The 27285-nt window shown below is 41.4% G+C and overlaps 1 protein-coding gene across 1 annotated transcript; it reads left to right on the top strand.

Annotated features, from left to right (window-relative positions):
• Positions 1-2414: 2414 nt before the first annotated feature.
• myo7ba (myosin VIIBa) lies at positions 2415-26788 on the top strand (the record flags this gene model as incomplete). The annotated part of the gene is made up of 46 exons (XM_080472713.1): positions 2415-2432; positions 2522-2623; positions 2712-2864; positions 3400-3584; positions 5564-5685; positions 5773-5915; positions 5990-6103; positions 6196-6349; positions 6444-6520; positions 6599-6718; positions 8648-8787; positions 8877-9087; positions 9181-9316; positions 10277-10452; positions 10564-10701; positions 10796-10954; positions 11036-11128; positions 11311-11405; positions 11493-11577; positions 11662-11880; positions 12633-12839; positions 12928-13140; positions 13236-13323; positions 13830-13914; positions 13996-14122; positions 14220-14339; positions 14536-14709; positions 15665-15892; positions 15978-16154; positions 16254-16365; positions 18316-18442; positions 19069-19235; positions 19341-19522; positions 19611-19732; positions 20020-20191; positions 20881-21023; positions 21274-21429; positions 21956-22061; positions 22173-22286; positions 22385-22472; positions 22901-23007; positions 23187-23372; positions 24408-24524; positions 24635-24718; positions 24800-24919; positions 25007-26788. 46 exons carry the CDS (start codon positions 2415-2417, stop codon positions 25100-25102), a joined length of 6258 nt encoding a protein of 2085 aa, XP_080328839.1. The 3' UTR covers positions 25103-26788.
• Between the last annotated feature and the right edge of the window lie 497 nt (positions 26789-27285).

Raw genomic sequence — 27285 nt, forward strand, 5'->3', positions numbered from 1 at the left:
TTGGCTCTAATTTATTGCCACTAGGAGGCAGCTACTGAAACTGGTTTTTACAGCCCTGTCCTTCTCCCATTGGTCCAGATTTAACTTTACAGTTTGCGTTCCACTTTCTTCTGGATTTTATGAGTTTCTCTTTTAAGCTGCATGTGCTCAATCTATGTACAGTTTGCTTCACATAGTTTTTATTGGGGTCCGAGCACTGAAAGTGCCGAAGGTCCCTATTGAAATTATAAAGATTATTATCATTATTATTAACGCTTATACTTTCTTCATTTTTGGAAAACGCATTTTTGAGGGCCGAAGCGTACAAACTTTTCACAGTCATCAGGCCCGGCGAAAAATTTAATAATTTGGCGGCATCACACGTGACTGTAAAAATGGCTAAACGGCGCCACCTGTAAAATTTGAAAAAGTCACACACATATGTAACATCCCAAGACGCACAAAAAAGTCTCATGCACTCTAACAGGAAGTCTGCGATATTTAAATATATATTGGATTTCACAATAAGTGAAATGTAAATACCCTGTACATGTGTATGTAATTGTAATGTATTTGCTTCAAAAAACTAATTAAAGATTTTTTTTTAGCCAATGAGAAAAACTGTTAAAACAAAGAAACAATCATGCAAATTCAAATTTCCCTTTTTCGCACTCTCAGTTGCAATGAAATTCAACATGCACCACGCTCTGACGCCCCTGGATGTGCAGGGACCAGTTCAGCGCTGTCCAGCATGAAATTGGAAAGCTTTGTCTTTATTTTAAGTTATCAAACTTCATTATTGTTTTAAACCTTTAGCTGTTATCAACGTCCTCACCTGTCTGTGAAAACATCCCGCCCTCTTCTGCTGTTATAACAAATCACACCCTGAATATCCTTCTTCATCCAGAGGGATTTAAGCAGGTCATATTTTATATCTGCTGGTTTACAACATAATAGCCTCTGGGTGTTCAGCAAGCAGTGCTGGACCCATGACAGGAGTGTTTAGTCCGCAGAACAGTGACTTACTGGCATTTAGTTGGGCGATTTTAACTCAACTACATGCTATTGTTGATCACCATAATGTTCTAATTGTAGAAACCTGATGACCACAGGAGACACAGTGAGGGTTTTGCTTTGACCAATAACATTTACCAGGCACGATATGGCTCATTGAGACACAACTGGTATGAACACCCTCTGGTGATATCAGGAAACGCCTTGGGCCTGGCGATCAGAATGACTGGGTGGCTCTACCTCGGCAGGAGCAAAGTCAATAAGCAATAAAACGTACATTGCTGGGAACACTTCCTGCTTCTTTGCCTTTCTCAGGAAACGTCCCTTCAGCAGAGGCAAGGGGGCTCCCAGCAAGGACACAGAGGCCCTCAGGTAAGAGCACACACCTTCAGGAATGTGGAAAAATTATTAGGTTAAATTATAAGGATTCATCAAAATGAAGAGAGACTTTTTTAAAGTTCGGATATTTGTTTTAACCTCGTTTTATTCTTAGTGTCATTGTTCAGTTAAGAAGCCCTTGATTGGTCGCTTCTTTCTGGGACAAAAAGAAGAAAACAAAAACACCTTGGAGAAACGTTAAAAGGTTGAAAAGAAAACATATTGTTTACATACTTGTTTGCTAACGTATTTGAACATTAAATAGGTTAATGGCAATTTGAATGTATAGACACTTCCCTATACTTAGTCATTTTTTGACTGAAATTGTTTTTTTGCACATGCCAGCTCATGACGATGCTGATCTGATAAAATAGCTTCTGTCCTGAGTGGAATGGCTCATGTTGGTTTACCACCAGGTTATTGTAAAACATCAAATAATCTACGTCTGCGTGTGTTTCTCGTGTCATTCAAAGAACCTGACTAAATAACATCGGTCATGAGTTTACCAGAGCGACGGCTTCTGAATTATACATGATTTTTTTTTCAAATTCAGTTCAAAGTAGTTCAAGAACGAGTCTTGAAAAGTGAAAATGAGTAAATGTGAAGTAGAATAGAAATACTTTAACAATCCCAGCAGCAGATTCTTTACAGTGTTGCTCCTCACAGACTAGTTAATGACAGTAAATTGAAGAAAACATTAAATAAGACATTTTGTTGTTTCTTGTTTGTTACAGCATCACAATAATTAAGTATGGCTTAACAGTGGTAAACACCTGCTTCACACTCAATAAATGCATTTTATTTGCTTAATTGGCTGATTACATCGTACAACTGTTTTTTAATCTCATCTACGGTGTGTTACGGATGTATACATCTTGTGGTGAAGCATAATCCATTCAAATATTACCTATGAAAGAGTACTGCACACGCATGACTTGACATAGACGGTCGGTTTGAATCAAGTATAACTGCAGTAACGAGGATCTTTCAGTGGAAATAGACACTTCAATTTCTTTGCAGGCTGAATCCACATTCCTGCCACCATGCTGCATCTGAGTAAGGTATGACATTTATCTTGATATTGACTTCAACAACAGGTTTCTTCAGAACATTTCTATTTAAAATGACACTGTTTGGTTTGTTTAATCAGGGGGATTTCGTGTGGGTGGACATCGGTGGCGGTGTGCCAATCGGTGCGGAGGTGACAGTGACCGACACCGGGCAGCTCCAACTGGTCGACGATGAAGGAAAAGTACGACAGTCATCCCACGACCAGAGGTCCAGAGTAAAAGTCCTGTGATATTACTCCTTCGTGATATCACTTGTTCTGTAACGTGCAGGCACACAAGATCAACAAGAAGAGCCAGAGTGGCGTTCGCCTCATGCACCCCACCTCAGTGAAGGGCGTGGACGACATGATAAGGCTGGGGGACCTGAATGAGGCCGGGCTGCTCAGGAACCTCCTGGTGCGGCACAAAGAGGGAAACATATATGTAAGTTTCTATTCCCGGTGCATCCAACTTGTTTTACGATATCCTCGACGTTCGCCCGGCGTCCTCCTCCCTCTCGCCCGTAGACTTTGCCCTGTTGTTTATGTCCCAGCGGTTTGTCTCCATGGGGACGAATCAGCCTCTGTTACAAGAGAAGGTCTCAGTGTTTCTGCTTCATGGCTTCAAAACGCCACAGTGTGTGTAAAGCCATGAATCTAATTATTTTCCTCCACAGAAAGCCCACTGCTTCTAAACACTCGAGGCAACATTTACAGACTGATATTATCTTGTCTTGGCAATAACAATATCAACCACCTGACATTTGGTCACGGTTGGTGACTGTGACTAATCCGTGACTTGCTTGAATCTATGGAATCACATGCCTCGTGCGCCGCGGCTCTGGCTAAACATAGGGGTCATTTGGGTCACTGGTTTGACGCTGCACCCCCACCATAATAACTTCATTATGCTCATGTACACAAACAAACCCCATCAAGCGTGCCACTGTGTGGTAGTTAATGTCCCTCTCTGTTTCAAGACGTACACAGGCTCTATTCTGGTGGCGGTGAACCCTTACCAGCTGCTGCCCATCTACACCACGGACTATGTGCACATGTACACAGATCGACGTCTGGGCGAACTGCCGCCGCACGTCTTCGCCATCGCAGACAGCTGCTTCTTCAACATGCGCCGCACCCGAAATAACCAGTGCTGCATCATCAGGTCGGTTTTGCGCTCAAAACAAGGTGCAAACTTGTATTGACAGTAGAATTCAGCCTTTTCTCCTAATCAAAGTTAAAATCAATACAATAGATATTTACATTGTTAACCTACACTTGCTTTTTGTGTGTCTGAATTTGTTTTACGGATTCAAACTTCAAACAAAATCACAACAACTCTCCTTGAAAATGAAATAAAAAAAAAAAAACAGTCTGAAGGAAAACAGACAGCAATCAACAATAGAAATAACTTTAGCAGAAAAGTAGCAGGTGCAGCAGTTCTTCAGGTTAATGCCCCCATGGTGCACACCACACCTCACTAATAATAATAATAACAGAAATAATAATAACAACAATAATAATAACAACAATAACAAGAAGAAGAAGAAGAAGAATCCCATTAATGTGCTGTGTGACGAGCAGGCAGGTTGGTAGATGGAAGTGGAATCGACCAGCAAAAACAAATAGAGCTTCATAATACATGATTAACTTTGTCGGCCTGTGAATGTTTTGATGGATTGACGATACAACAAGTCTTCAAAGCCAAATAGCTGGTGGTCAACAGTTCTTCTTCATACAGTTAGATCAATACAGTTCATGTCACATTACAGACGTATCCAGTGGGTCGGTCGGCACACCCAAAGTTAAAGCAGCTCTCGTAGGTAAACACTGACAGGGGAGGCTGTCGCGTCTGGACGGTCAGCCATGCTGTAAATCCAGCTGCTTGTTGGTGTGGATAACAGGGATGTCCAGTTTCGGGTTGTACTAAAACAGCAGGATGTATTTCAAAGATTGAAAACATATTAAAATTTCTGAATGCACTCATATTTGTTATGAGAAAACTTTCAAAATCATCAGTATTTATAGGTTATTATGTCATCATTTGACTGAGATCAGATTAGGCTGAGTTTCGCACCGCAGGACTAAACAAAGTGAAGAGATTAACACGGCTTTGAAAATTGAATCTTATTGACCCCAGTGGGCTCTTTTGTTTGCCATCATTTGATGATCACCTACTAATGGACGTCCATTAGAACCTGCTGATCTTCAGTAAAGCAGCTCTGGGACAGTTTGCTCCCTCTTGCTCACTAACATAACATTAAACAGGATTTTTTTTCCAATCTCTTCTTGCATGTATAATCACAATATACAAATACGTGTCTATTATTTCAGGGAGCGGGATGTAAGGTAATTAAGAAAGCAATGAAGAAAATGCTTGTAAAAATTGTTGAATTGTTCCCTTTGTGTTCAAGTGGCGGCACTATAAGTGTTAGAGAAGACAAATAACATAAATATATATTTTTTCAATTTATATTTTCATTGCTGTGCAGTTGTGCGGTTCAGCACGTCTGTGAGGACTTTTCAAGACTGAATCCCAGCCGTGTTGATATTTAGCAAAACAACACAACCTCAACTCAATAGTAAAACTATAGGTGAAAAAACAAAGAAAGTGAAGGTGACTTTGCAATTTTGAACAAACTCCATTGATAGATGCAGATTTATGTATGTAATACACAGTTAAACGCCGTTTGTTGGTATTTGTATTTGTATTTGTATTTTTTTGAAAAGGTGGTTCAGTTCGTGGCTCCAGTGTGAAGATTTAATGGCAATCTATTTCCTACATTAAAAGCTAATTTACCATATTGAAGGGTGTTTATAAAGGGTCCTGCACGACGATGTCTTCAGCACATCTTCCTATCTGTACTTCAATCAACTGTTAACTAAACACAGTTAATTCAAAGTACTTTTGTATTGAATAATGATGTCATCAGAAGTGATAAGTTAAGTTGCTAAAATAGACCAGTGTAAAGACGACCCAGATTGGGTCATGGATCACTCCCAGGATCTTATAGACAATTGTTTGGTCGAATTTGTTAGAAATTAAAAGTTTTGGTGAACTTGAACCAAAAAAGAATCGAAATTAAGAAGAATTTCTCAAGATGCGGGTCAAACACTTTAACTCGTCTGCATTTGCCCCATCAGTGGCGAGTCTGGAGCAGGAAAAACTGAGAGCACCAAGCTGATGATCCAGTTCCTGGCTGTAGTGAGCGGGCAGCACTCCTGGATCGAGCAGCAGGTGCTTGAGGCAAACCCCATCTTAGAGGGTAAGTGCCCACAGTTTCTGGAATCAGTTCCTCTCCATCTTCTCTGTATTGATCTTGTTTGGATTAAATCTATATTTTTTTACCCAGCATTTGGTAACGCCAAAACCATCCGCAACGACAACTCCAGTCGCTTCGGGAAGTACGTCGACATCAACTTCAACAAGGACGGGGCAATCGAAGGGGCTCGGATTGAACAGTACCTGCTGGAGAAGTCTCGAGTGTGTCGTCAGGTGAGGGAATGGCTCATGGTTTATAGCAGAAATCCAGATCCCAGGTAATGACGAATGTCTGTGTTTATGTGCAGGCCCCAAATGAAAGGAATTATCATGTGTTCTACGACATGCTGACGGGCATGCCGGCAGAGCAGAAGAAGATCCTCTCCCTCGGTAACGCCGAAGACTACAAGTATCTGACCATGGTACGGTGAAATCCGATGTCTTTGATTTTTGTAGAGGGAACAACAAATGACAGGATGAAGATTCATATTCAGCTTTGACTCCACAACACCAGGGTAAATGCACCAGCTGTGAAGGACGCGACGACGGGAACGAGTACGCTCACTTTCATTCTGCTCTGAAAGTCCTCACGTTCTCCGAGAAGGACTCCTGGGAAATATCCAAACTGCTCGCTGCCATCCTCCACCTGGGAAATCTGAATTTTACCAGTAAGGGAGAGAGCGCGCCAAATCAAACGCATACCCTGTGTTTTGGAGAGTTTCTGTCAAATCTGTCAAGTAATTAATATTCCCTGCGTTTCAGGCACCATGGTGAATAACCTGGAGGGCTGTGACACCCGCAAATCTTCCCACTTCACAATGGCGAGCCAGCTTTTGGAGGCATGTGACCCCCCCCCCCCCCCGTAAATACAAAACATGGAACTAACCTCATCTGACAGCTTAGTCTTGTCACCTCAGGTGGATCCCAAAGCTCTGGACAACGGCCTGACTCAGCGCTCCTTCATGACCGCCAGAGAGAGCGTGGTCCGACCACTGACCTCCGAACAAGCCGTGGACGGCAGGGACGCCTTCGTCAAAGTAAAACCAGTCACACTGAGCACGCAAACTTCAGAATAAGTCAGTTCTTGCCGGGTTGCAGCTTGAGGGTTCAGGGATGTAAGATGTTCGTGTCTATGAGCAGAACAGAAATATCAACCAACAACTGATGAATCAATCAGTGGAGGTACCAATTCCCTGCTGAGGAGCCAGAAGCCTGAGCAGTGTTGCATAAGTAACTGGAAATTAAAGTATCATTAGTTACTTCTTTAAAAAGTAGTCAGGCTACTTTACTTGGTGTTGCTAATACAAAAGTGTTTATTTTTCCGATGGCCTTGTTGCAGTAACGTGCACCATAGCTGTGACACACATCGCAAAGGATGTTTCACACGTCAGAGATTCACTCACTCATCAGTCAGTTTGAGTAAAATCTGGACCTAATGACAGAAACAGATTTATGAACTAATGAGAAGAAGCAGTAATAAAGCAGCAGAAGAGGAGCTGATGTTCAGTGGGTACATGGTGAATGTGTTACAGTCAGCAGGGGCTTTTCTAGATAATCCGGAGGCTCCAGGATGGAGGCATTTTTGTAACTGCTGCTTGCAGGTCTCAGCTTGTGAAAATCCCATTACGATGTCTTTGGTGTGTAAAAAGTTTCAAACATTGCGCACAGCTTACCTCAAATCATTTCTTTTTTATGTTTTGTTTTTTGTCTGTCAGAAGCTACGTAGAAAAAAAGAGTAAAAAGAAGAGTGCAATGCTTAGATTACTGTACGTCATTATGTCATGTCCTTTGGACAGCTGGAGATCTGGTCGGGAAAAGTACAAACTGTGACAAAATGACTTTCACTTAACGCTGCATTGTTGTTTTTTCCGTCGCCCCTCCAGTTATTTATTTTATTTTGCGTGCCCTGGTGGAGAGGGTCGCTTCACTCTTTCAACGTGTTTCACAGCAGCAGCACCAGACAACAAGCAACTAGCTGGAGGCCCCATTAGGGAGATTCTCAAACTGTTGTTTCAGTCAGAAGAGGTTGGAATTGCACCATTGGTGTCAATGATTTTCACCAAATGCCAGGCATTGTGAGTGGTCCCCTCCTCGCCTCGACATGAGGAGTAGTGGGTCTCATTGAGGACATTTTCCTGTTGCAAACAAATAGAGTAGGTCTTTTATATTGTGATTGATATGTACCAATGTCAGCTCTCTCTCTCGGCCTCTTTCCAGTTTAGGCCCATAAGCAATTAGCTGCCTTGCCCACCCTGGATCAACCCCTCTGAGCCTTTCAGTGCAGATGGCTGGTTTAGAAAATTCAATTCAATTCCATTCAACTTTATTTATATAGCACCAAATACAACACAGTCATTTCTCGGTGCTTTTAACAGAGAAAAACCCAACGAATCCACATGAGCAAGCAGATTTATTTGAAAAGTAAAAACTCCCTCTAACAGGAAGAAACCTTTGTAGAAACCAGACTCAGAGGTGGAGGCTTTTCTGCTGACCGGTTGGGGTGAGAGGATAGAGGAGAGGAAAGTATAGGATAGACAGATAGATAGATTGGGGGGGAGATACAAACCTTGGTTTGGGTGGGGGGAGGTAAAGAGAGAGGTAGAGAGAGAGGCAGGGGGAAGAGAGGATATAAGAGAGGAAAGGATAGGACAGATAGATTGGGGGGGGATATAATAGATTGGGGATGTATATATATATATATATATATATATAGCAGTGGATCAGTTAGCAGAGAAACAACAGAAGCTCTGCAGAAGTACAAGAGTAAGTGTTTAATTTTATAATAAAACTGTAATGTGTGCAGAAAGGATGTATGATCAAAAACACATTCTAGAGACTAAATCAACATTTACACATACAGTACACTTCTCACTGGACAAAAAGTCAAATAAAAATAGACAACAAAGCTGCATGCTGACATGTGCTGTCTGGTGCTCTCATCGCTGATCTCTGTATTATTTGCGCAGGCGATATATGGACGACTCTTCATTTGGGTGGTGGACAAAATCAACTCGGCCATTTACAAGCCACCCGAGGAGGAAAAAGATGTCCGACAGTCAATCGGCCTGCTTGATATCTTTGGCTTTGAGAACTTTGACAAAAACAGGTCAACTATCCCAGCAGCTCTCACGTCATCACAGCTTTGCAAAGCTTGTTCTTTCAGACTAAAATCCATCTGCCTCTGGTCCCTTACAGCTTTGAGCAGCTGTGCATCAATTTTGCCAACGAGCAGCTGCAGCAGTTCTTCGTCAAACATGTTTTCAAGCTGGAGCAGGAGGAGTATGCCCTGGAGAACATCGTCTGGAAGCACATAGACTACGTGGACAACCAGCGTACCCTGGACGTGCTGGCCAACAAGCCTCTGAACATGATGGCACTTATCGATGAGGAAAGCAACTTCCCGAAGGTCCTTGTCCATCATGCACCTCTTATAAAAGAAAATCATAGTTTTTTAATCATTCAAAGATGCTAATCAAGTTGTAATATGACCCATTTTCAGGCCACAGACGCCACACTTCTCCAAAAGCTGAATCAAGTTCATGGGAAAGGAGACATCTACCTTTCTCCAAAGAACAACTACGAGACGCAGTTTGGAGTCCAGCATTTTGCAGGAGCGGTCTACTACGACTCAAAAGGTATTATCAGATCTGCTATAAACAACCAGTTGGGCTGATAGTTTGAGAGAGTCATAAAAACAAAGCAAAATAAAATGTTGATTTCTGAGAAAACAGCTCTGCTAAAAACACCCGACAGGCAGACACAAATGAATCCTTATGCAACGAGAAGTGCACTTTCCCAATGGTTTAGAGTGGCACTCTAAAACAAACAAAAAATAAACACCAAACAGTCACTCACAACGTTTCTCTCGTCCAGCTCGTTGTCTTTAAAACATCCTTTACCTCTACTTCGCTGCTCGCGTTCCTCTGCACGCGTGTTGAATCGACCCGTGATGCTCTTATTTGAAGAAGAATTCACAAAGTCAGTCTCTCGGGGAAAAGATGCAAACAAAGACAAAAAGACAAAACAAAGGAACTTGAGCTTTAGGAAACATACGAAGAGTCAGTCATGTGTTTTTTCATCACAGTTGTTTTGATATTTCCTGCTGGTTATTTATATCTGAGTCCCCAGAGGTGACATTTCTTTATGAATTGACCTGTATAACAGCCTACCAATGAAGGGAACCACAGTGAATGTATTTTGGGATTGTGGGAGGAAACCCGCACACACACACGCACACCACTTCTTCTGCATGTGATTAGTGATGCTAATAGATGTTCAGGTGTAAGCTGACCGCTAACAGTCATGTTTGGAGCTTATTAAGATTACTGTTTGCCTTAATGTCTTTTTTAGGAGCTGAATTCCAAAGAAAATACCTTTGACTGTTTTTTTTTTTCTTATAACACATTAGATTTTTGTACAACGCACTGGTCCATAGTATCTGAAATACCAGTAATGTTATTATCTGGCAAAGGACCAGGATGGGTTTGTGAGATTCTGTAACAAACTCTAGACTCTAACTTGTACAATCATTGATGAACTGTAAGCTGTAATGATGATCTTCCTCTGCTGCGTTCTCACCACTCCTTTGGTTTCAGGCTTCCTGGAGAAAAACCGTGACGCCCTCAGCATTGACCTGATTCAGCTGGTGCAGACCTCCTCCAACAAACTCCTCAAAAGCATGTTTCACACTGAGCTCTCCGGCGGCTCCTCAACAATCAAGACCAGCGCCAACCCCAAGATGGTCATCACCATGACACAGAACAGCCTGAGGGTCAGCGCCGCGTTTCAAAGCTCCAGTGGCTTTAACCAGACGTCTAATAGAGACACTTTAGTGGTGAACAATTATTTACATTGTGTGACGTTTGTTTGTGTGTGACCGCAGGCGATGGATAACAAGAAGCGTGTGCCAACGCTGACCGGACAGTTTCGAAAGTCTCTGGACTCGCTGATGAAAACGTTGGCCGCATGCCAGCCGTACTTCATACGCTGCATTAAACCCAACGATTTCAAGAAGCCAATGGTAAGCACAGAACACCTATTGAATAAAATGAATTGCCTGTTTAACAAACAGACTGTGGCGGTTAAATCAGTGTCTCAATGCTTCCTTGTCTCAGGTGTTTGACAGGGAGCTGTGCATGAGGCAGCTCCGCTACTCTGGTATGATGGAGACCATCAGGATCCGGAAAGCTGGCTATCCAGTGCGCTACAGCTTCATCGACTTTCTTGATCGCTACCGCGTCCTGCTCAAGGCTCACATGTGTGATCCCGAAAAAGTCAGTTGGACGTGATGACGAGAGAAGTTTCTCAATATGTCCCCTCCCTTTGTTGTGATCACAATTGTTTTTGTTTATCAGGAAAGCAAAGAGAAATGCTGTGAAAGCATCTGTAAAAGTGTTCTTGCCGGGAAAGGTGACTGGAAGACTGGAAAATCAAAGATATTCCTCAAGGTACAGTCCAGACCCTCGGAGACATATTTGCTCATAAGTATGTTGGCACTATTTATGAAAGCTGTGTAGGAAATGTAAAGTGGTATAATGTAAAATTCCGTTCAATACACAAATCAGAATCCAACTATAGCAAACTGAAACCGTTATGCACCTAAAATAATGAGACCAATGTTTTCCCTCAGGACTTTCATGACACAGTCCTTGAACTGGAGCGAATGAAACAACTGAACATAAAAGCACTTTTGATCCAGAAAGTCATGAAAGGCTACAAATACAGGTGAGGTACCACCTCTAGCCTTTTTTTTTTCTTTTTTTTTAAATATGAAGGGTAATTTCATGATTGTATGATTTGTGCCCTCAATAGGAGAGACTTCCTGAGGAAGAGGGCAGCAGCGCTGGTCATCCAGAAACACTGGAAGGGCCACAAAGGCAGGAAGCTGTACAGAATGGTAAAAGTCTTCTCGTCATGTATTTACATAAACAAAAATCCTGCTCTGGCTTATACTGAAGCTGCAGCTGCTTTTGGATTGTAGGTGCAGCTGGGCTTTGCCAGACTGCAGGCACAGGTTCGTTCTCGTCAGATGCACTTCCTGTACAAGAAGAAGCGGGAGGCCGCCCGCGTGATGCAGGCCCAGATCAGAGGATTCCTGGCCAGGAAGGAGTGGAGGCGTAAGAGAGCGGCTGTAGTCCTGCTGCAAGCTCACACCAGGGGCATGCTGGCCAGGAAAGCTCTCAAAGACATGAAAAGAGCCGTGAGTTTACAAGGAACCTTCACATCTCTACAACTGGAAAAGAATATAAGAATGTTTTGATTGACTTTATTTCTCAAGTTTCAAGAGTTCACTTCTAGTTATGTTTCTACTGTCTGATAATTATTTAATATATTTTATGCATTGAATAAAACAGATAACCTCATTTTCATCATGTTTTTATTTCTAAATGCTTTTTTAAAAATGTAATTTAATTGATTATTGTGACACAATGCCCGAAGAATGTCTTAAAGGAAATATCCTCCCATTTACACATTTCAGTCTTTGAGCCCTCAAAATATTCACAGCTCACTTTTGATAAAAAGTGTTCGATGGTGGTTTCTGTTGAAGTTAATTTTAGGGTTTATTGATGTCCAACACCAAATACCCAGCATGAACTACCTTACATCCAGACACATACTGTAGTGTACATAATACAGGTAATTAAACCTCAGGTAATGAGAAATGAAACTAGAAATATATTAAAAAAAGGCATAACTAAATACCCTTAAGATGCTCCTCTATATAGTGTGTCTCTCGGACGTCTCAAGTCATTATTATAGTCACATAATGACTCAAACCATTTTGCACGTTGGTCCTTTGCATATTTCCACACGAAACTTAATAACACTAAACTAGATAGTTTTAAGAAAGAATTAACAGTAAGCCCTAAGTTTACAAATTGGGGAGCTCCTTAAAGAGAGCTCAGAAGAAGTTGCTTTCCTCTGACCTCAAACTGTGTCATGTTCTTTCAGAGGTACCTCTCTGCTAAGGAACAGGAGAAAGAGCGGCTGGCTATACTGGCGAAACAGAGGTACTTGGAAGAAGTGTTGAGAAAGAAGAGAGATTTGGACACCCAAGATCGGATTGAGTCCATCACAGACCAGGAAATGGACGACATCTTTGGCTTCCTACCCAGTATGGTTGGAGGGAAGGACGGAGAAGCACCTTTGGGACTTGAGGTTTGGGGACTAAAACGTTTTGGCCACATTGCTCAAGATTTAGATGCGATTTGATAAGTAAACGGTATTTGTGTGTCTATGTTTTCAGAAATTTGATGGAAAGAGGATGATTATTGAAGAAATAGACATTGATGACATTCCCATGGAGGAAACTGCTCTGGAGGAAGATGACAATGACCTGGATGAGTACTCCTTCTCCAAATTTGCCTCCATGTACTTCCAGGGGGCTGCCACCTCCAACCATATCCGTCAGCGTCTTCGACAGCCCTTACTCTACCATGAGGACGAGAGGGACATTCTGGTGCTGCTTCAGACCTTCTGGTTTTTTCCCTCTCAACCGTTTTGGCCTTGCTGTTTGATTAAATTGCAATCCAATGTCTTTTGTGTTTTCACCAGGCTTCTCTGACAGTGTGGTGGATCATCATGAGGTTCATGGGAGACCTTCCCGAGCCAAAGAAGCAACAAACCTCTGCACAAGAGCGACTTCTACCTCAGGACCTAATCTCCAGAAACGAGAGACATCTCAGCAACACAGTCGGCCTGGACCAGGTAAACATCCCACGATATATAATTTAATTCTATTTCTTCATTTTGTAGATGTGGTGTAATATCACGACAAACACTCAAATGTCCTTAATCTTTGCTTCAGAGAGTGCTAAGGAATAACAAATAACTAACACTTTCAATGGTTTCTGATGAGTCAGCACAAAGCAGGAAAAGTTCAGTGTTTGGTGACTTTCTGACAAAAAACAAAAAGTCTTCTTCCAAAAGAAAATCTGTTGGTCAACAAAGTGGAATCACAAAATCTGCTTTGAATTCCTCGATCATCTGGGAGGTGGGATGAGAGCTGGAACACTGGAACAACAGCCTTGTTTTTCTGTTCAATGAGTATCAGAACAAGGGACACTGAATCTTTTAATTCACAGTCAGGAGATCAAACCAAAGGGTCCAAGCAGACTGTTAAAGAGGACAACGATGTCATGATTGGAGAGGCACCCACCCTGGACAAGCCACTGACCTCTCTGGAAAAACTCCACATCATTACGGGGTACGCCATCCTCAGACGTGACCTCAGGTGAGAAGAGTTTGACTCCTAAGCTGCTTCGCTCTCTATCAGACTTCTCTTTCTAAGCCTCTACTGACACGGTTCACACAGGGACGAGATTTACTGTCAAATCTGCAAGCAGCTTCAGGACAACAACAATCCCAAAAGCTACTTCCGTGGATGGATCCTGCTCTCTCTTTGTCTGGGCAGCTTCCCTCCGAGTGATCGCTTCATAAGAGTAAGCATCACAGCCACACTGGCCACGTCTATAAAATATGAAAGGTACTCGATGTGGTGACATTGTCCTCATTGGCTTTTATCTCTTGTCTCGACAGTACCTCCAGAGTTTCATTCGTTTTGCTCCCAGAGGGTACACGACCTACTGCTCTGAAAGGCTGCGGCGAACCGTGACGAACGGAGTGCGAGGGGAACCTCCCGCCTGGCTGGAGCTACAGGTCCTGAGATCAACTTGAAAGAACACAGTGGATACAAAAGATGTGCTGATCTGAATTTGGAGACAAAAAAACAACAACTTTTGTGTAGACAATGACCTCAGCTCATTTTAGATTATTTAATTATTTGAAAACACCCTCACTTGGCAGCAGATTGTGTTATCTTCATTCAATCAACGAACTGCTTTGTCTGTGACAGGCAACCAAGACCAAAAAGCCCATATTGGTGTCAGTGATTCTGCTGGATGGCCGCTCCATCAACCTTCCTGTTGACTCAGCGTCCACATCCAGAGAGGTCTGCCAACTCATCGCCAACAAAATCCAACTCAAAGACACCTTTGGCTTTTCTATTTATGTCGCCCTGTATGAAAAGGTATGTAAATTTCACTTTTAAATCTGTAATGTGTGTTTTATTGTGATAGATCATGACATTGTCTTCCATAACAACTGATCGATTGGACATGTCTTGATGGTCTTAACAGCCTACAAGTGTGACTATTCAAGCTCTGTGAGTCGCAGCTCATGAATACGCTGGTGACTCTGCAAATGCAAGTAGAGAAAGAAAAATTCATAGAAGTTTTAAAATTAGATATTTTTCAATCTTCATGTGAAAGTCCTGTAAAGCTGCAGCATCGGGAACACGGACCCACCATGCCCTTATGAAAAAAATGATTTGCTCACACTTATAAATAAAGAATATTAATATTTCAACAATAATTTCTTCAGAAACGATAAACAAACATTTGTTTAACTTGATTTCGTTTTTTTGCAGTTTTGCTGCAAATATTCTTCTTATATTACACCTATAAATCAGCTATATTGATATTTGCTTGTCACATCATCATGTGTTCCGAATCACTGTTCAATTGTTTGAATAATGTGGATAATGAAAGTATAATTTTATACCAAAAAAAAAAAGAATTAAAATAGACCCTTAAAATCCCAAGATTCTTTTCTCTGTTTGTTTTATAAAAAACAATTTACTGTCATAAAATTAGGGTGTCAAATGGCAGTAACTACCAGTCACAATAGATTGACAATCTTTGTTATGTAAAATAATCATAACACAGTAATCTCAGAGCCCACACACTCGGCAACAACAGGAGTGACTATGACAGTAAATAATGATTTGATTCTGCAGAAACAGCTTTTCTCCTTCTCTTTTCTGATCAAGCTTAGTAGAACTACCTGTTGTAAACTGATCTCTGCAGAAGCAGGTATCACAGCTCAACCTCCGCTCTCCCATCACCACAAGTCTTTGCTGCATGAAGCCACTTCTTAATCTCATCATTTGTAGGAAAAGTAAAAAGTTCTGATTTGCTGCCAAGGTGTGGGCTCTGGGCAGTGGTCGGGAGCACGTGATGGACGCCATCTCCCAGTGTGAACAGGAAGTGAAGAGGAGGGGAGGTCAGGAGCAGCACACTCCCTGGCGACTCTTGTTCCGCAAGGAGATCTTCACCCCTTGGCACGACAGCAAGGAGGACAAAGCCAGTACAGACCTCATTCACCGACAGATCATTCATGGGCTGAAGTCTGGAGAGTACCGATGTGAAAAGGTGAGTCCATGTTGATCGCAAACGCGCCTTGTTTTTAACCCTCAAAATGCTTTCCCGTATAAACGACACATTCATGCTTTCACAGGAGGACGATTTGGTTCAGCTGGCTGCTCAACATCTGTACATTGTACACGAGTCAGACAGCAGCAAATCAAATGTGAAGGAAGCCGTGCAGGACTGTATCAAGAGCTCGTTGCTGGAATCCAAATCAGAGGCCAAGTGGACGCAGATGGTCAGCACAGCTCATGCTCAGGTCAGTCCTGTATCAGATGGTGCTGCATGCAAAGCCTCAACAAAGGCTCTAAAAGCCAGTGATCAGATTTAATGCTTCTGTTTCCTTTTCAATCCATTCAAGGCTCAGTATCTGGCTGCAAGACAAAAAGTCGATTTGGTGAAGGCAGATATGGTCGACTTTGCCCGGGAGGCGTGGCCCATGTTGTTCTCCAGGTTCTTTCAGGTCACCAAAGTTTCAGGTGGGCCCGGGATCACGAGAAACCTGAAATTTATCCACTGAATTCTGTTTAGTGAGCCACAACAAAATTAGGTTCAATGTCATATCAGACAGGAACTTTTTTTTAAATGAGTATTTATAGCTGGACAGAACTGTGAAAAGTACTCATGGAAACAAGAGCAAAAAAATAAAAAAATTACCTCATCAGTACCACGGCCAAGGTAGTCGGTGATTCAGCGATCTTCAAATATGCACTGAATCCACAGCATTTCCTGTTTCTATTGCTCTTATTGTTCAAATGACAGACAACAAAACAGTGCAGCATGCATGCCTCAATTGTGAGAACAAACCACAGACTCAAACTTGCTTTTAAAAAGCTTCACAAACAGACCAGGAGAGGCTGCTGTAAGTGTTTGCTTTGGAAAAGAGGCAACCAGAATCATTTTGACTTTTACAAGAATTCAATAGCAAGTTTGGAAAAGGTGTGAAATGAAGGCCACCCTTTTGAAAAGTGGTAATATTCTATAGGCTAAAATGTGGGTTGTGGTTAATAAGTAGCCCCAGACCACAAACACACTGTTTTTACCAACAACTGGGCCAGCATGCTGGTTGAGGTGGCAGCCCTTCAGGCCGTGTTCAGCTGCAACCTGCTTCCTCACTGAACATAGAACTTGTGTGAGAGAAATGTCTGCGTCTCCCTCAGACCAGTATGTCAGGGACCACATTTTCTTTTGTTGTTTGCTGTGGCACAGACAATAACACACAACATGTCTGATCACTGGTATAAGTCTGTTTTTCTGAATGTTTTAGGTGGAACCTTACGACTTTGCTCAGTTTTTGCAGGGCCATTAGCGTCACAAGGGCACAGGGACTTCTTTATTTGTGTTACTCTGACCACTTAATATTGACAATAAACAGTGAAATCTAACATTATGACAGCATCTTAATAATTGAGATGAATAATAATTACCTCCAAATGAAGTGTGCTGTATTGATTTTCATTCCAGAATCCATCCACAGAACACATTGTGCTTAAATCTCAAAAAAGGACAATCTGCAGAATATTCTCACAAAAACCAACCGAATGTTTCACAAAGTGTTTCTTTCAAACAGATCACAACTGTGTTTAGATTGATTTTGCCACAAAACAAGATGAAAGATGTCAGTTTTATCGACTCCTTTGATTCCTGAAGAACATAGTTATGTATTTTTTTTTTTATTTCATCCATTGACAAATAAAAAACAAACAAAACAATTCAATACAATACAAAAAGTTTCCAAGTTGTGAGAGAAAGGGAGCAGAAGAAAGAATGACTTGTGTAATCTGCTCCTTTGTATAAACAATCAATGATCAATAAGAATACAAAAAAAAAAAGACTATAAAGTCATTTTATACACTCATCCACTCTTATTTTTATCCAATATTATGGCAACACTATAATACCATTTTTCCATTTTATTTAATTTTAATTTTAAATCTTGCGTGTAGATTTGATTCTTTTGATTCCTCCCTGAGGTTGCTCAATAAATTGACCCTGTTACAAAAATACAACCTTTTATTAATTTGATCCTAAAACATGTCTTGATGAAGATTTCTGTTCCTTTTAAGTGATAGTTACGTAAAATAGATAGATAATTACTTTGGCTGCATTTCGGACCTTTTGCTTCAGGCTCGCTGGGATTCAGGGAACCAATATGGCCGTACTTCTTTTGCTTGGTTTTCATAAACCCTCCTTTGTTCCATTCATATAACTCTAATTAATTAGGTATGTGTTTTTTATAAAAAGAAATGAAGTACATGTATATGCAGAGTAATATTTCTAAAAGGCTTTTTTTTTTTCTTTTTGTCTTAAGATATGATGAGGTAAACTGCCATAAACAAGGAAATTATACACATATGGACTCTTTTTCATTTCCCAAAGTTCAATTTATATCTTATTAATTGTGTTTCTTCCTCTGTGCATGTATTCAGGTCCAAATTTAACAAAAAAGCATTTCATCGTGGCAATAAACTGGACTGGCATCACGTTCCTGGATGAGAGAGAGAAGAGGCTGCTGGAATTATCTTTCCCGGAAGTCACTGCCATCAATACCAAAAGGTAGATATGCTCATATCGGTCAAGGGAAAACTGAAATCCATGTAAGATTACCTCCAGCTGCCAAAAAAGGACATAATATGGTCATTATAAAGTGTTTTTTTAATGAACTTTATAACTTCATGTCAACTCAACTTTTCATGAAATGCACAATACAACAAAGTACATATTTATTATTTTCTGTTTGTCTTTTGCCTGAAACAATACATTTGAGCTCCTGCCTCTCTAAGCAAAGCCGACTCTCTTCTGATCTGTTCATTCCCATGAAGCCATAGTTTATTAGTGAGATGCCGGCTGACCTGCAACACTGTGTGCTTGTCATTTGACACCAGCTGCATGTGACAGCGGACGCTGTGCCAGGAACTGATGAATGTAAACAGTAGCCTGTGATAAGCTGCCATCAGCTCGAGGAAACCGACTGTTTCAAGCCGTCTGAACCATAAATCATCAACACAAGCAGTTAATTTCCCCACCTCGGGATCAGTGAAGAAACATCTAATCTGATATAGTTTTATTTGTTTACATTTTGTCTGCATGAAATGTCTCCGTCCAACATAATTATGTTAAATGCCAACGATCACACTAGGTCCTTGTTAACCGTGTGTTTTGGTCTCTGTTGCGCCACCTAGAGAAGTTAAAGCGTTTGGCCAGGTCGTGAGTCTGCTGACGCTGAAAGGAGACTTCGTCCTGAGCGGGTCCAATGCTGAGGAGATGGGCGACCTACTCACCATGTTCCTCAGTGGACTGACAGAGCGTTCCAAATACGCAGTCGCTCTGAAGGAAGTGAACGTACCAGGTGGGAGCCCCGATCACTTTAAAACAGCAGAAATGGCACCTTTAGAGAAACCTCTGCTCATTGCTGATTGTCAATTGCCTAACTTCTACTTTCCCTCTATTTCAGAAGACCCAACGCTCCTCAGCTTCAAGAAAGGAGAGCTCATTATTATCATCAGAGACAATGAGTTCTCTCAGCAGCGGGGCTGGGTAAAGGGCCAAAGCGACAGCACGAGGCGAACAGGAGCCGTCCCCATTGAGGCCATCCAAATCCTGCCAACGCTGAGCAAACCCACCAACCAGGTCTTGGTACGGAGTTGTCATTTGCAAGTCTGTGTCTGATGAGCTACAGTTTCTGGACTCTGCAGCGTGCTTCAAATATCTTTATTCATTTCAGAGCCTCATCAACCTCTCTCCAAACCAAAGGATAAACATCATGGAGGCAAACATGAAGCAAACAGACACGATGGAAAAAATGGCTCCTGTCACACTGAAGGAGTTCTCTCTCCAGTATTTCAGGTATTTCAGGCTGACGTGGGCTGTCTCTCACACAGGTGGTCAGCAGGGAGGTAAAACAGAGATTTGGGACCTCATTTGGAGAAGAAACAAAAAACATCTGTTGCGATAATAGTGATGATGAAATATGAACATAAAGCGCTGTGAATAAAATCACATCTTGAAAATAATTTCCGAAGAAAAACAAATATGAAAAAAAATCAAAAATCTGATGTCATTTAAATTTTTTTAAACCTTTTTCTGTCTAACATGTCCTGTGGAATGCTTGTCCTGTGTTCTCAATTCTACAGGCAGCCCACAAAGGACGTGAAGCGGCAGGTGATTTCTCGAAATGCCGCTCCTGAGAGGCTGTGGGCCAACTCCAGAGAGCCAATCCGACAGCCACTCCTCCAGAAGTTATGCAACACAGAGCTGAGCCACAAAGCCTGCCTCGCGTTCACTGATATCCTTCACATGCAAAATGTTTTCAGTTATTTTTTTCATCACCCTTTGATTTTCCAATCAAAATAAGCTCAGTTAGATCTTATTTATCAGGGTGACTTTGCTTTTCTTTCCTTTGATGATTCTTCAACACATACTGAAGTTAGTAAGGAGGTTCCAAAGGGTATGTTGTTAGGACCCTTACTTTTCGAGTTATGCATGCTGCCTGTAGGAAATACATCACATCACATCACATCACATCACATCACATCACATCACATCACATCACATCACATCACATCACATCACATCACATCACATCACATCACATCACATCACATCACATCACATCACATCACATCACATCACATCACACACTACTTTGCAATCATGTCTTAAGAACTGGATGCAATGAAAGTGTACGCCTCTGACCTCAGGTGAAAATGAATTTATTGTATTTTGCCATAAATACTTCAATGACAAACAGTCTGTTATTTATATGGCATTACTATGACTTCTAATACCATCATGGGGAAACTGGGCATTTTCTTGGATTTGTCCTCTAACTGCCATTTTTTCACCAGCATTATGTCGCTCCAACCAAGATATTTAGATTCTCCTGTGGCAACAATAGGCTCCTCCAGCTAGTATGTCACCCAGTGAGTTACTTTTGTATAGCCTCCACGTTCAACCCCAGTAGTCCTTGACTTGAGTGTGTACCTATCCTGAAGTACATGGGGGATTACCCCACTAAGCAGATGCAGAGCCCTCTGGAGCTTACCGACCAGATCTTCGGCCCTGCCACCAAATACGAGGCGCTCAGGGATGAGATCTACTGCCAGATCATGAAGCAGATGACCAACAATAACAACCGGTATACAAACATTTCTTCATATTTCCTAAATAGATTAAACACCTAAAAAACTCTGACTTTAAGTTCCACTTTGACAAATAATTGGTGAAAATTCAGATTGGGGATTTTCCAACAAGCAGGTTTTGAGAAAAAGGCACACATTATTGTACATTTCACCTATTTTCAGTCTTGAAACTGAAATGATAGCTTTCCATTGATTGAAAGGGGGTAAGCTTATAATATTGTTTTTGCTTCTTTTCATATGATGCAGGTTCAGCGTAGAGCAGGGCTGGCAGCTGCTCTGGCTCTGCTGTGGCTTATTTCCTCCAAGCCAGTCCCTTTTGAAGCATGCACGGCGATTTCTGGAATCACGTCGCAGTCAGACGCTCGCGTCTGACTGTCTGCAGCGAATGCAGACCTCTCTGAGGTACGGCCGACATGCTGCACCCCGTTACACATCACCTCCACTCAAAGGAAGCTTAGTTTGTTTAATGAGGCAGTAAACTGGACAATAATCATGATAGTTTCCACAATAGTTTGGTTTGCTACACTTAATGCAGTCTTGGGTTTATTGTGTTGATGTTTTAACCATCAGAACATCATTAAGACCTTTTAAGATATTTGATCGCAACAAATTAGTTGCATATATTTTTTCCGTTAAAATTGATAATCCATAAATTGGTAACAATATACTGTATGTAGCATTTTCAAAGCCACAAGCTCCTGTTGTTGATTGGTACTGACACTATTTCTGTATTTATCTTTCTGCTATTAATGGTGTGAAGAATCTTTTGATCTTTATCCATGAAAGTTGCTCTATAAATAAAGTTCACTTACTGCTCTCATTATTTATTTCACAAGTCTGAACCCACCCCTAGGACCATCTATTTCATGAGGCTCAATACAACGGCAACTTGAGGGGATGTGACGAAGAATTTTCTGTTTTATTGTAGGATTGAGCACAGGAAGCTCCCGCCTCATCAAGTGGAGGTGGACGCCATCCAACAGAACAGCACCCAGATCTTCCACAAAGTCCACTTCCCCAATGACACGGACGAGGCGAGAACATAGATCTTTGAGATTCATAAAAACACGTCATTGACAAAGAAAACTAACATCAGTTTGGGTTTCAAGTGGTCTGACACTTCGGTGTTTTCCAACTGATTCCAGATATTTGAGGTGGCCACAAGCACCAAGGTCAAGGACCTCATCCAGAACATCACCAAGAAACTCAAGCTGGCTTCAGCAGACGGCTTCAGTATTTTTGTCAAAACACACGACAAGGTTCTTCTTGAATTTATCATTTGTTTGGCTTCTTGTAAACTCTCCTGCCTCGTTAGTGAATTAGGAAACAGCCTGTAACTGTGCTTGTTTTATTTCAGGTTTTGAGTTTGAATGACACAGATTACTTCTTTGATAGTCTGAGACAAATCACCGACTGGTCCAAGGGAGCCAAGAGGATCAAGGACGGTAATAACACATCATGTAAATAGAGGGCCTGTATGACTGGTGCCTAAATTAGATATATTTACCTACCTGTGTGTGTGTGTGTGTGTGTGTGTGTGTGTGTGTGTGTGTGTGTGTGTGTGTGTGTGTGTGTGTGTGTGTGTGTGTGTGTCTGTCTGTCTGTCTGTCTGTCTGTCTGTCTGTCTGTCTGTCTGTCTGTCTGTCTGTCTGTCTGTCTGTCTGTCTGTCTGTCTGTCTGTCTGTCTGTCTGTCTGTCTGTCTGTCTGTCTGTCTGTCTGTGTGTGTGTGTGTGTGTGTGTGTGTGTGTGTGTGTGTGTGTGTGTGTGTGTGTGTGTGTGTGTGTGTGTGTGTGTGTGTGTGTGTGTGTGTGTGTGTGTGTGTGTGTGTGTGTGTGTGTGTGTGTGTGTGTGTGTGTGTGTGTGTGTCTCCAGCCGGGCCGGTCAACATATCGTACCTTGTGTTCTTCATGAGGAAGTTGTGGTTCAATGTGATCCCCGGCAGAGACCTAAAAGCTGATGGTATCTTCCATTTCCCTCAGGTACATTTACATCACATCTTTCTTGCTGATTAACTTCTCCATTTGAAATGAAAGAGAAATATTAACTGATTATTATTCCTGTTGAGGCAGCAGCAGATCGGAACCGTGGCAGATCCCTCAATCAGTCATGACCCAATCGACAAAACATCATAATTCAAATGACACTTCATGTCTTCCAGGAGTTACCCAAGTACCTGAGAGGCTATCATATTACCAACAGAGAAGATATGATCAACATTGCCGGCCTCCTGCTCAGGATAAAGGCTGGCAATGACAAGAGCCAGCTTGTGATGATACCGAAGCTCCTGAAGGAGTTGGTGCCAGTCGACCAGCTGAAGGCCATGTCTGAGAACGAGTGGAAGAAGGTGAGAAAGCTTCAAGAACCAGACGGATCTTACTCTTCTTTGTTGTTATTGTTGAAAAGTCCCATCAAAACACTAAAACCAGCAGATACTAGAGCTGTGGGGGTTTTCAGAGATATTTCTTGACGACACAAAGGGTCATTAGTATCACTAAATACACAGTGGGGATTTATTTAAAGAGTTCTTTCACGTTAATATTAGTTTTCAGACTTAACATGGTAATATTTTGAAAGTGACATGGGCAGAGAGCATCATCACATTTTTGCATATTTGCATGTGAGGCTACAGGGAAATGTCATCACAAACACAAATGGACAGTAAAAGTACATCTTTTTGGGTTATCATGCATCAACAAGATGCACAAAGGTCACAATGAACCAACATGTAGGACAAGGTAGGGAGCTTTTCTGTGCAGCCACAATAAATAAATAAATAAATAAATAAATGACCTTTGTGGTAGAGCAAGCTCTGAACTGAATCAAATTCAGTAATATTCTAGATAGATAGAAAAAACGGCCTGTTTATTATTGTCACCTTTGACTTAAGTAAATAAATAATCTCGGAGATGGACAGCAGATTGTAGCCAAGGTTTTAACTGTGTGGCTCTGGACACTTTCGGTTTGGTGGTTAAGGGTGCAGACCTCAGCTATAAATCTCAAACACTGGCTCTTTCAATTTTATTATGGGGGCCCCTTGGGGTTACTTAGGACACTGCTTCGCCATGCCTTGCAAAGTTTAAATACCGAAGGACATGTCACTTTTTCAGATTTATAATTACTGCAACTGCAGTTGTTGTTGCTTTTTGTTAAACTGATTCACAACAAAAAAATGCTGATGTTCATAGCAGTATGTCAGCGGAATTGGAGTAATGTTAATTGTTCTCGATTTTCTCAGAGGATTTCTCTTTAGTTGGAGAAACCGAGAATATTCCAAGGCTGTAGATGTGTTGCAAAATTATTGTTTTAAGTGAAAAGAAAAAAAGCGTTTTATAGAAACAACAGCCCTGTGTCATGTGATTCTATTTTCTCTACATCTCAGAATATTGTGGCGACTTTTAACAAACAAGCTGGCTCGACTCCTGAGGAGGCAAAGGTGGCGTTCCTGAAGATCGTCAGCCGGTGGCCAACATTCGGCTGCGCTTTCTTCGAAGTGAAGGTAAAAGCTGCAGCAAGGGAATGGCAAACAAATATCTCGTCATATCGATATTTGATATTTGCCCCTTCTCTTAGTCCTGCCAGCGTTGATCTTTTTGACTGTTTTTGCAGCAAACGTCTGAGCGAAATTTTCCAGACATTGTGCGAATAGCCATCAGCAAACAGGGACTCGCAATCATACACCCTAAAACCAAGGTTGGAGAAAGTCAAGCACACACATTTGTTTGTATTTCAGTGGAAGCACTGTTTCTCACCACTCCTTTCTCTCGCTCGCAGGATGTTTTGGCAACTCACCCATTCAACCGCATTGCCAACTGGTGCAGTGGGAGCACCTACTTCCACATGACTATTGGCAGCTTGGTCAAAGGAACCAAATTCCTGTGTGAGACTTCCCTGGTGAGCCCCGCCCTCGGAAACCCGCTTTAAGATCACGTGTACTCTTTCCATTTTCCCTTTCTTTACCTCGGTGTTTTCTCATCAAAGGGTTACAAGATGGACGATCTTATAACTTCCTATGTCAGCATGTACCTCAGAGAGAGGAGGGCGCTACAATCCAGGAACCAGCGCTTCAACATGTGAAGTCAGAACACAGCGACTTGTGGCACAAAGACAAGGACATCATGAAGCAGATCAGGAGTAGCTGTCTGTAGTTTGAAAGATAAATCAATCCTATAATGCCTTTCATGGGAGGTGAAAGAAACAACTTGTGGCATGAAGCTAAGTTAGTGGCAGATCTGTGTGTTTATCTAGAGCTTCACGTTCATCATTTAAACTATTTATGGAATCTAAATGAATCCACACAATTGATTTTTTGCAAATGTGGGGCCTGAAAAGGTACAATATGTAATATGTGTGTTTCATGTATATCAATATAACCTAAAATAATCCACAAAAAGAAAACAAAATAGCTGTCAATGTCAAGACAATTTGGTGAAGTAGCACAATCAGTACTTGACTAAAGTGCTTCACTGCACAGTCCATGTGGTAAGTAAATCGACATCATCTAAATACAAAAAAAACCCAATATATAGGATTAGTGTTTAACAATAAAAAAAGAAATCTTTGAGCAGGTTGTAGGTGCCAGCACATGAGACAATTGTTTTCAGACGACCTAACTGTGACCAGAGAAAGATCCGAGGACTGAGTCAAATGTCAATGCCTTTAAAAGCTTGCAGTGTTTCCACCCAATCTAGACCACAAACGCAAAGATGAGCTGAAGACCGACACTCCAGGTGAAAGTGCCTTAACACTGCCTCCCAATTAACAACCGGCATACAAATTCAAGCTAAACAAGGTAGAGCTATAGACAACAACATGTATTATTATTTAAATAGTTGAGCCTTCAGTGATAAAACATGAGGCACATTAATAACTTGGCAGCAGTGTTACAAGGGTGGAGACACAAACCAGCCAGTCAGATAGAACACGTGTCTGACATCCAGTCTTTTCCAGCAGGGTCTGGTGAGGTTGAAGAGAACCTGAACGAAAGCCTAAAGTAACTCTGTCCTGAAAACCTTACATGTTAAAATAAATGCTTCATAAAGCCTACACCTAAAGTGACAGTGGTTTTTGCATTGAGTCGCAGAATAGGTGGCATGCTTCTACAAACTCCTGTTAAGCCAATGATTTACTTATTTACTGCATTTAAAAGGGAATGTTTATACATTTCTAATAAAAACAACAACAAAATAAACCTATCTTCTTAAGATTATATGATCTATTTTAATCATTCAGAAATTGTATGCACAGTAGCATTTTTCTTTGCAAAACAAACTAAGTACATTTACTGTGAAACTAGATACAACCAAAACTGGTTGTATTTACTCCTTCTGAAGAAAGGTTAAACAAAATGTAATGCTTTAACTTACAGACATGAAGGAACATGCATTTATTCCAATATAGGGATTACTTTGTCGATGGAATTGAAAAAAAACTTTCTTCACAGGAATTATTTACATGAAAAGTCTGTACAGGTTTACATTCAGCATTTCTCTTTGAAAAATTATGCAAAAAAAATAAAAAGTGCAAAAAGTGTTAACAGTCTTCATTTGACCATTTTTTGAAAACATGTCCCTCATGCATGTTTCTCAAACTGCTTGTTCTTCACCATCTCTACTGGAGGATTAATAAACTCCTCTGGGTGGCCAGCGACAATTCATAAGGCATAAAGAATGTTGTTCTTTGTATTCAATATAACGCTAATTGTTGAGAAATTGTTGTTTTCTGCTCGACTTGTCAAATAAAACATTGTGACATTGTGAAAGCAAAGACTCTGACTTATTTACTTTTTCTCTTTATTGGGTTGCATCCCGAGGCCACCAGCTCAATAACATTTTTGTTTGATCAAAAGTAAACATAGAAAATATCCATGTAGATTAAGCTTTTAGAAAAACAACAACAACAAAAACTTTACAGTACTTCATTGTAAAGGCAGCATTGTCCACTTTTAAAAAAGAGCATCTCGGTTTTCAATAAATTCTTGTTTTGGGGGGGGGGGGGGGGGGGGGGGGGGGGGTGAACTGAACTGAGCTGAACACCCCCAGCAGTATGAACACTGATGTATTTATGATCTTGAGTACTCAGACAGGGTGATGTTTACGCTTCGGGGGGACAAGACGATCAGCAGACAAAGTGGAGGAGAGGAACAAAAGAAAGAGGGAGGAAGGGGAGGGGGGGGGGGTGGACGCCCCAATTAGCAGTTGGCAGTAGATTAACAGAGCAGTGATGTCAAAGCTTCTCACACAGATAGAAGCTTCATTCAC

This window comes from Lipophrys pholis (assembly GCF_963383615.2).
Source record: "Lipophrys pholis genome assembly, chromosome: 10".
NCBI lineage: Eukaryota > Metazoa > Chordata > Actinopteri > Blenniiformes > Blenniidae > Lipophrys > Lipophrys pholis.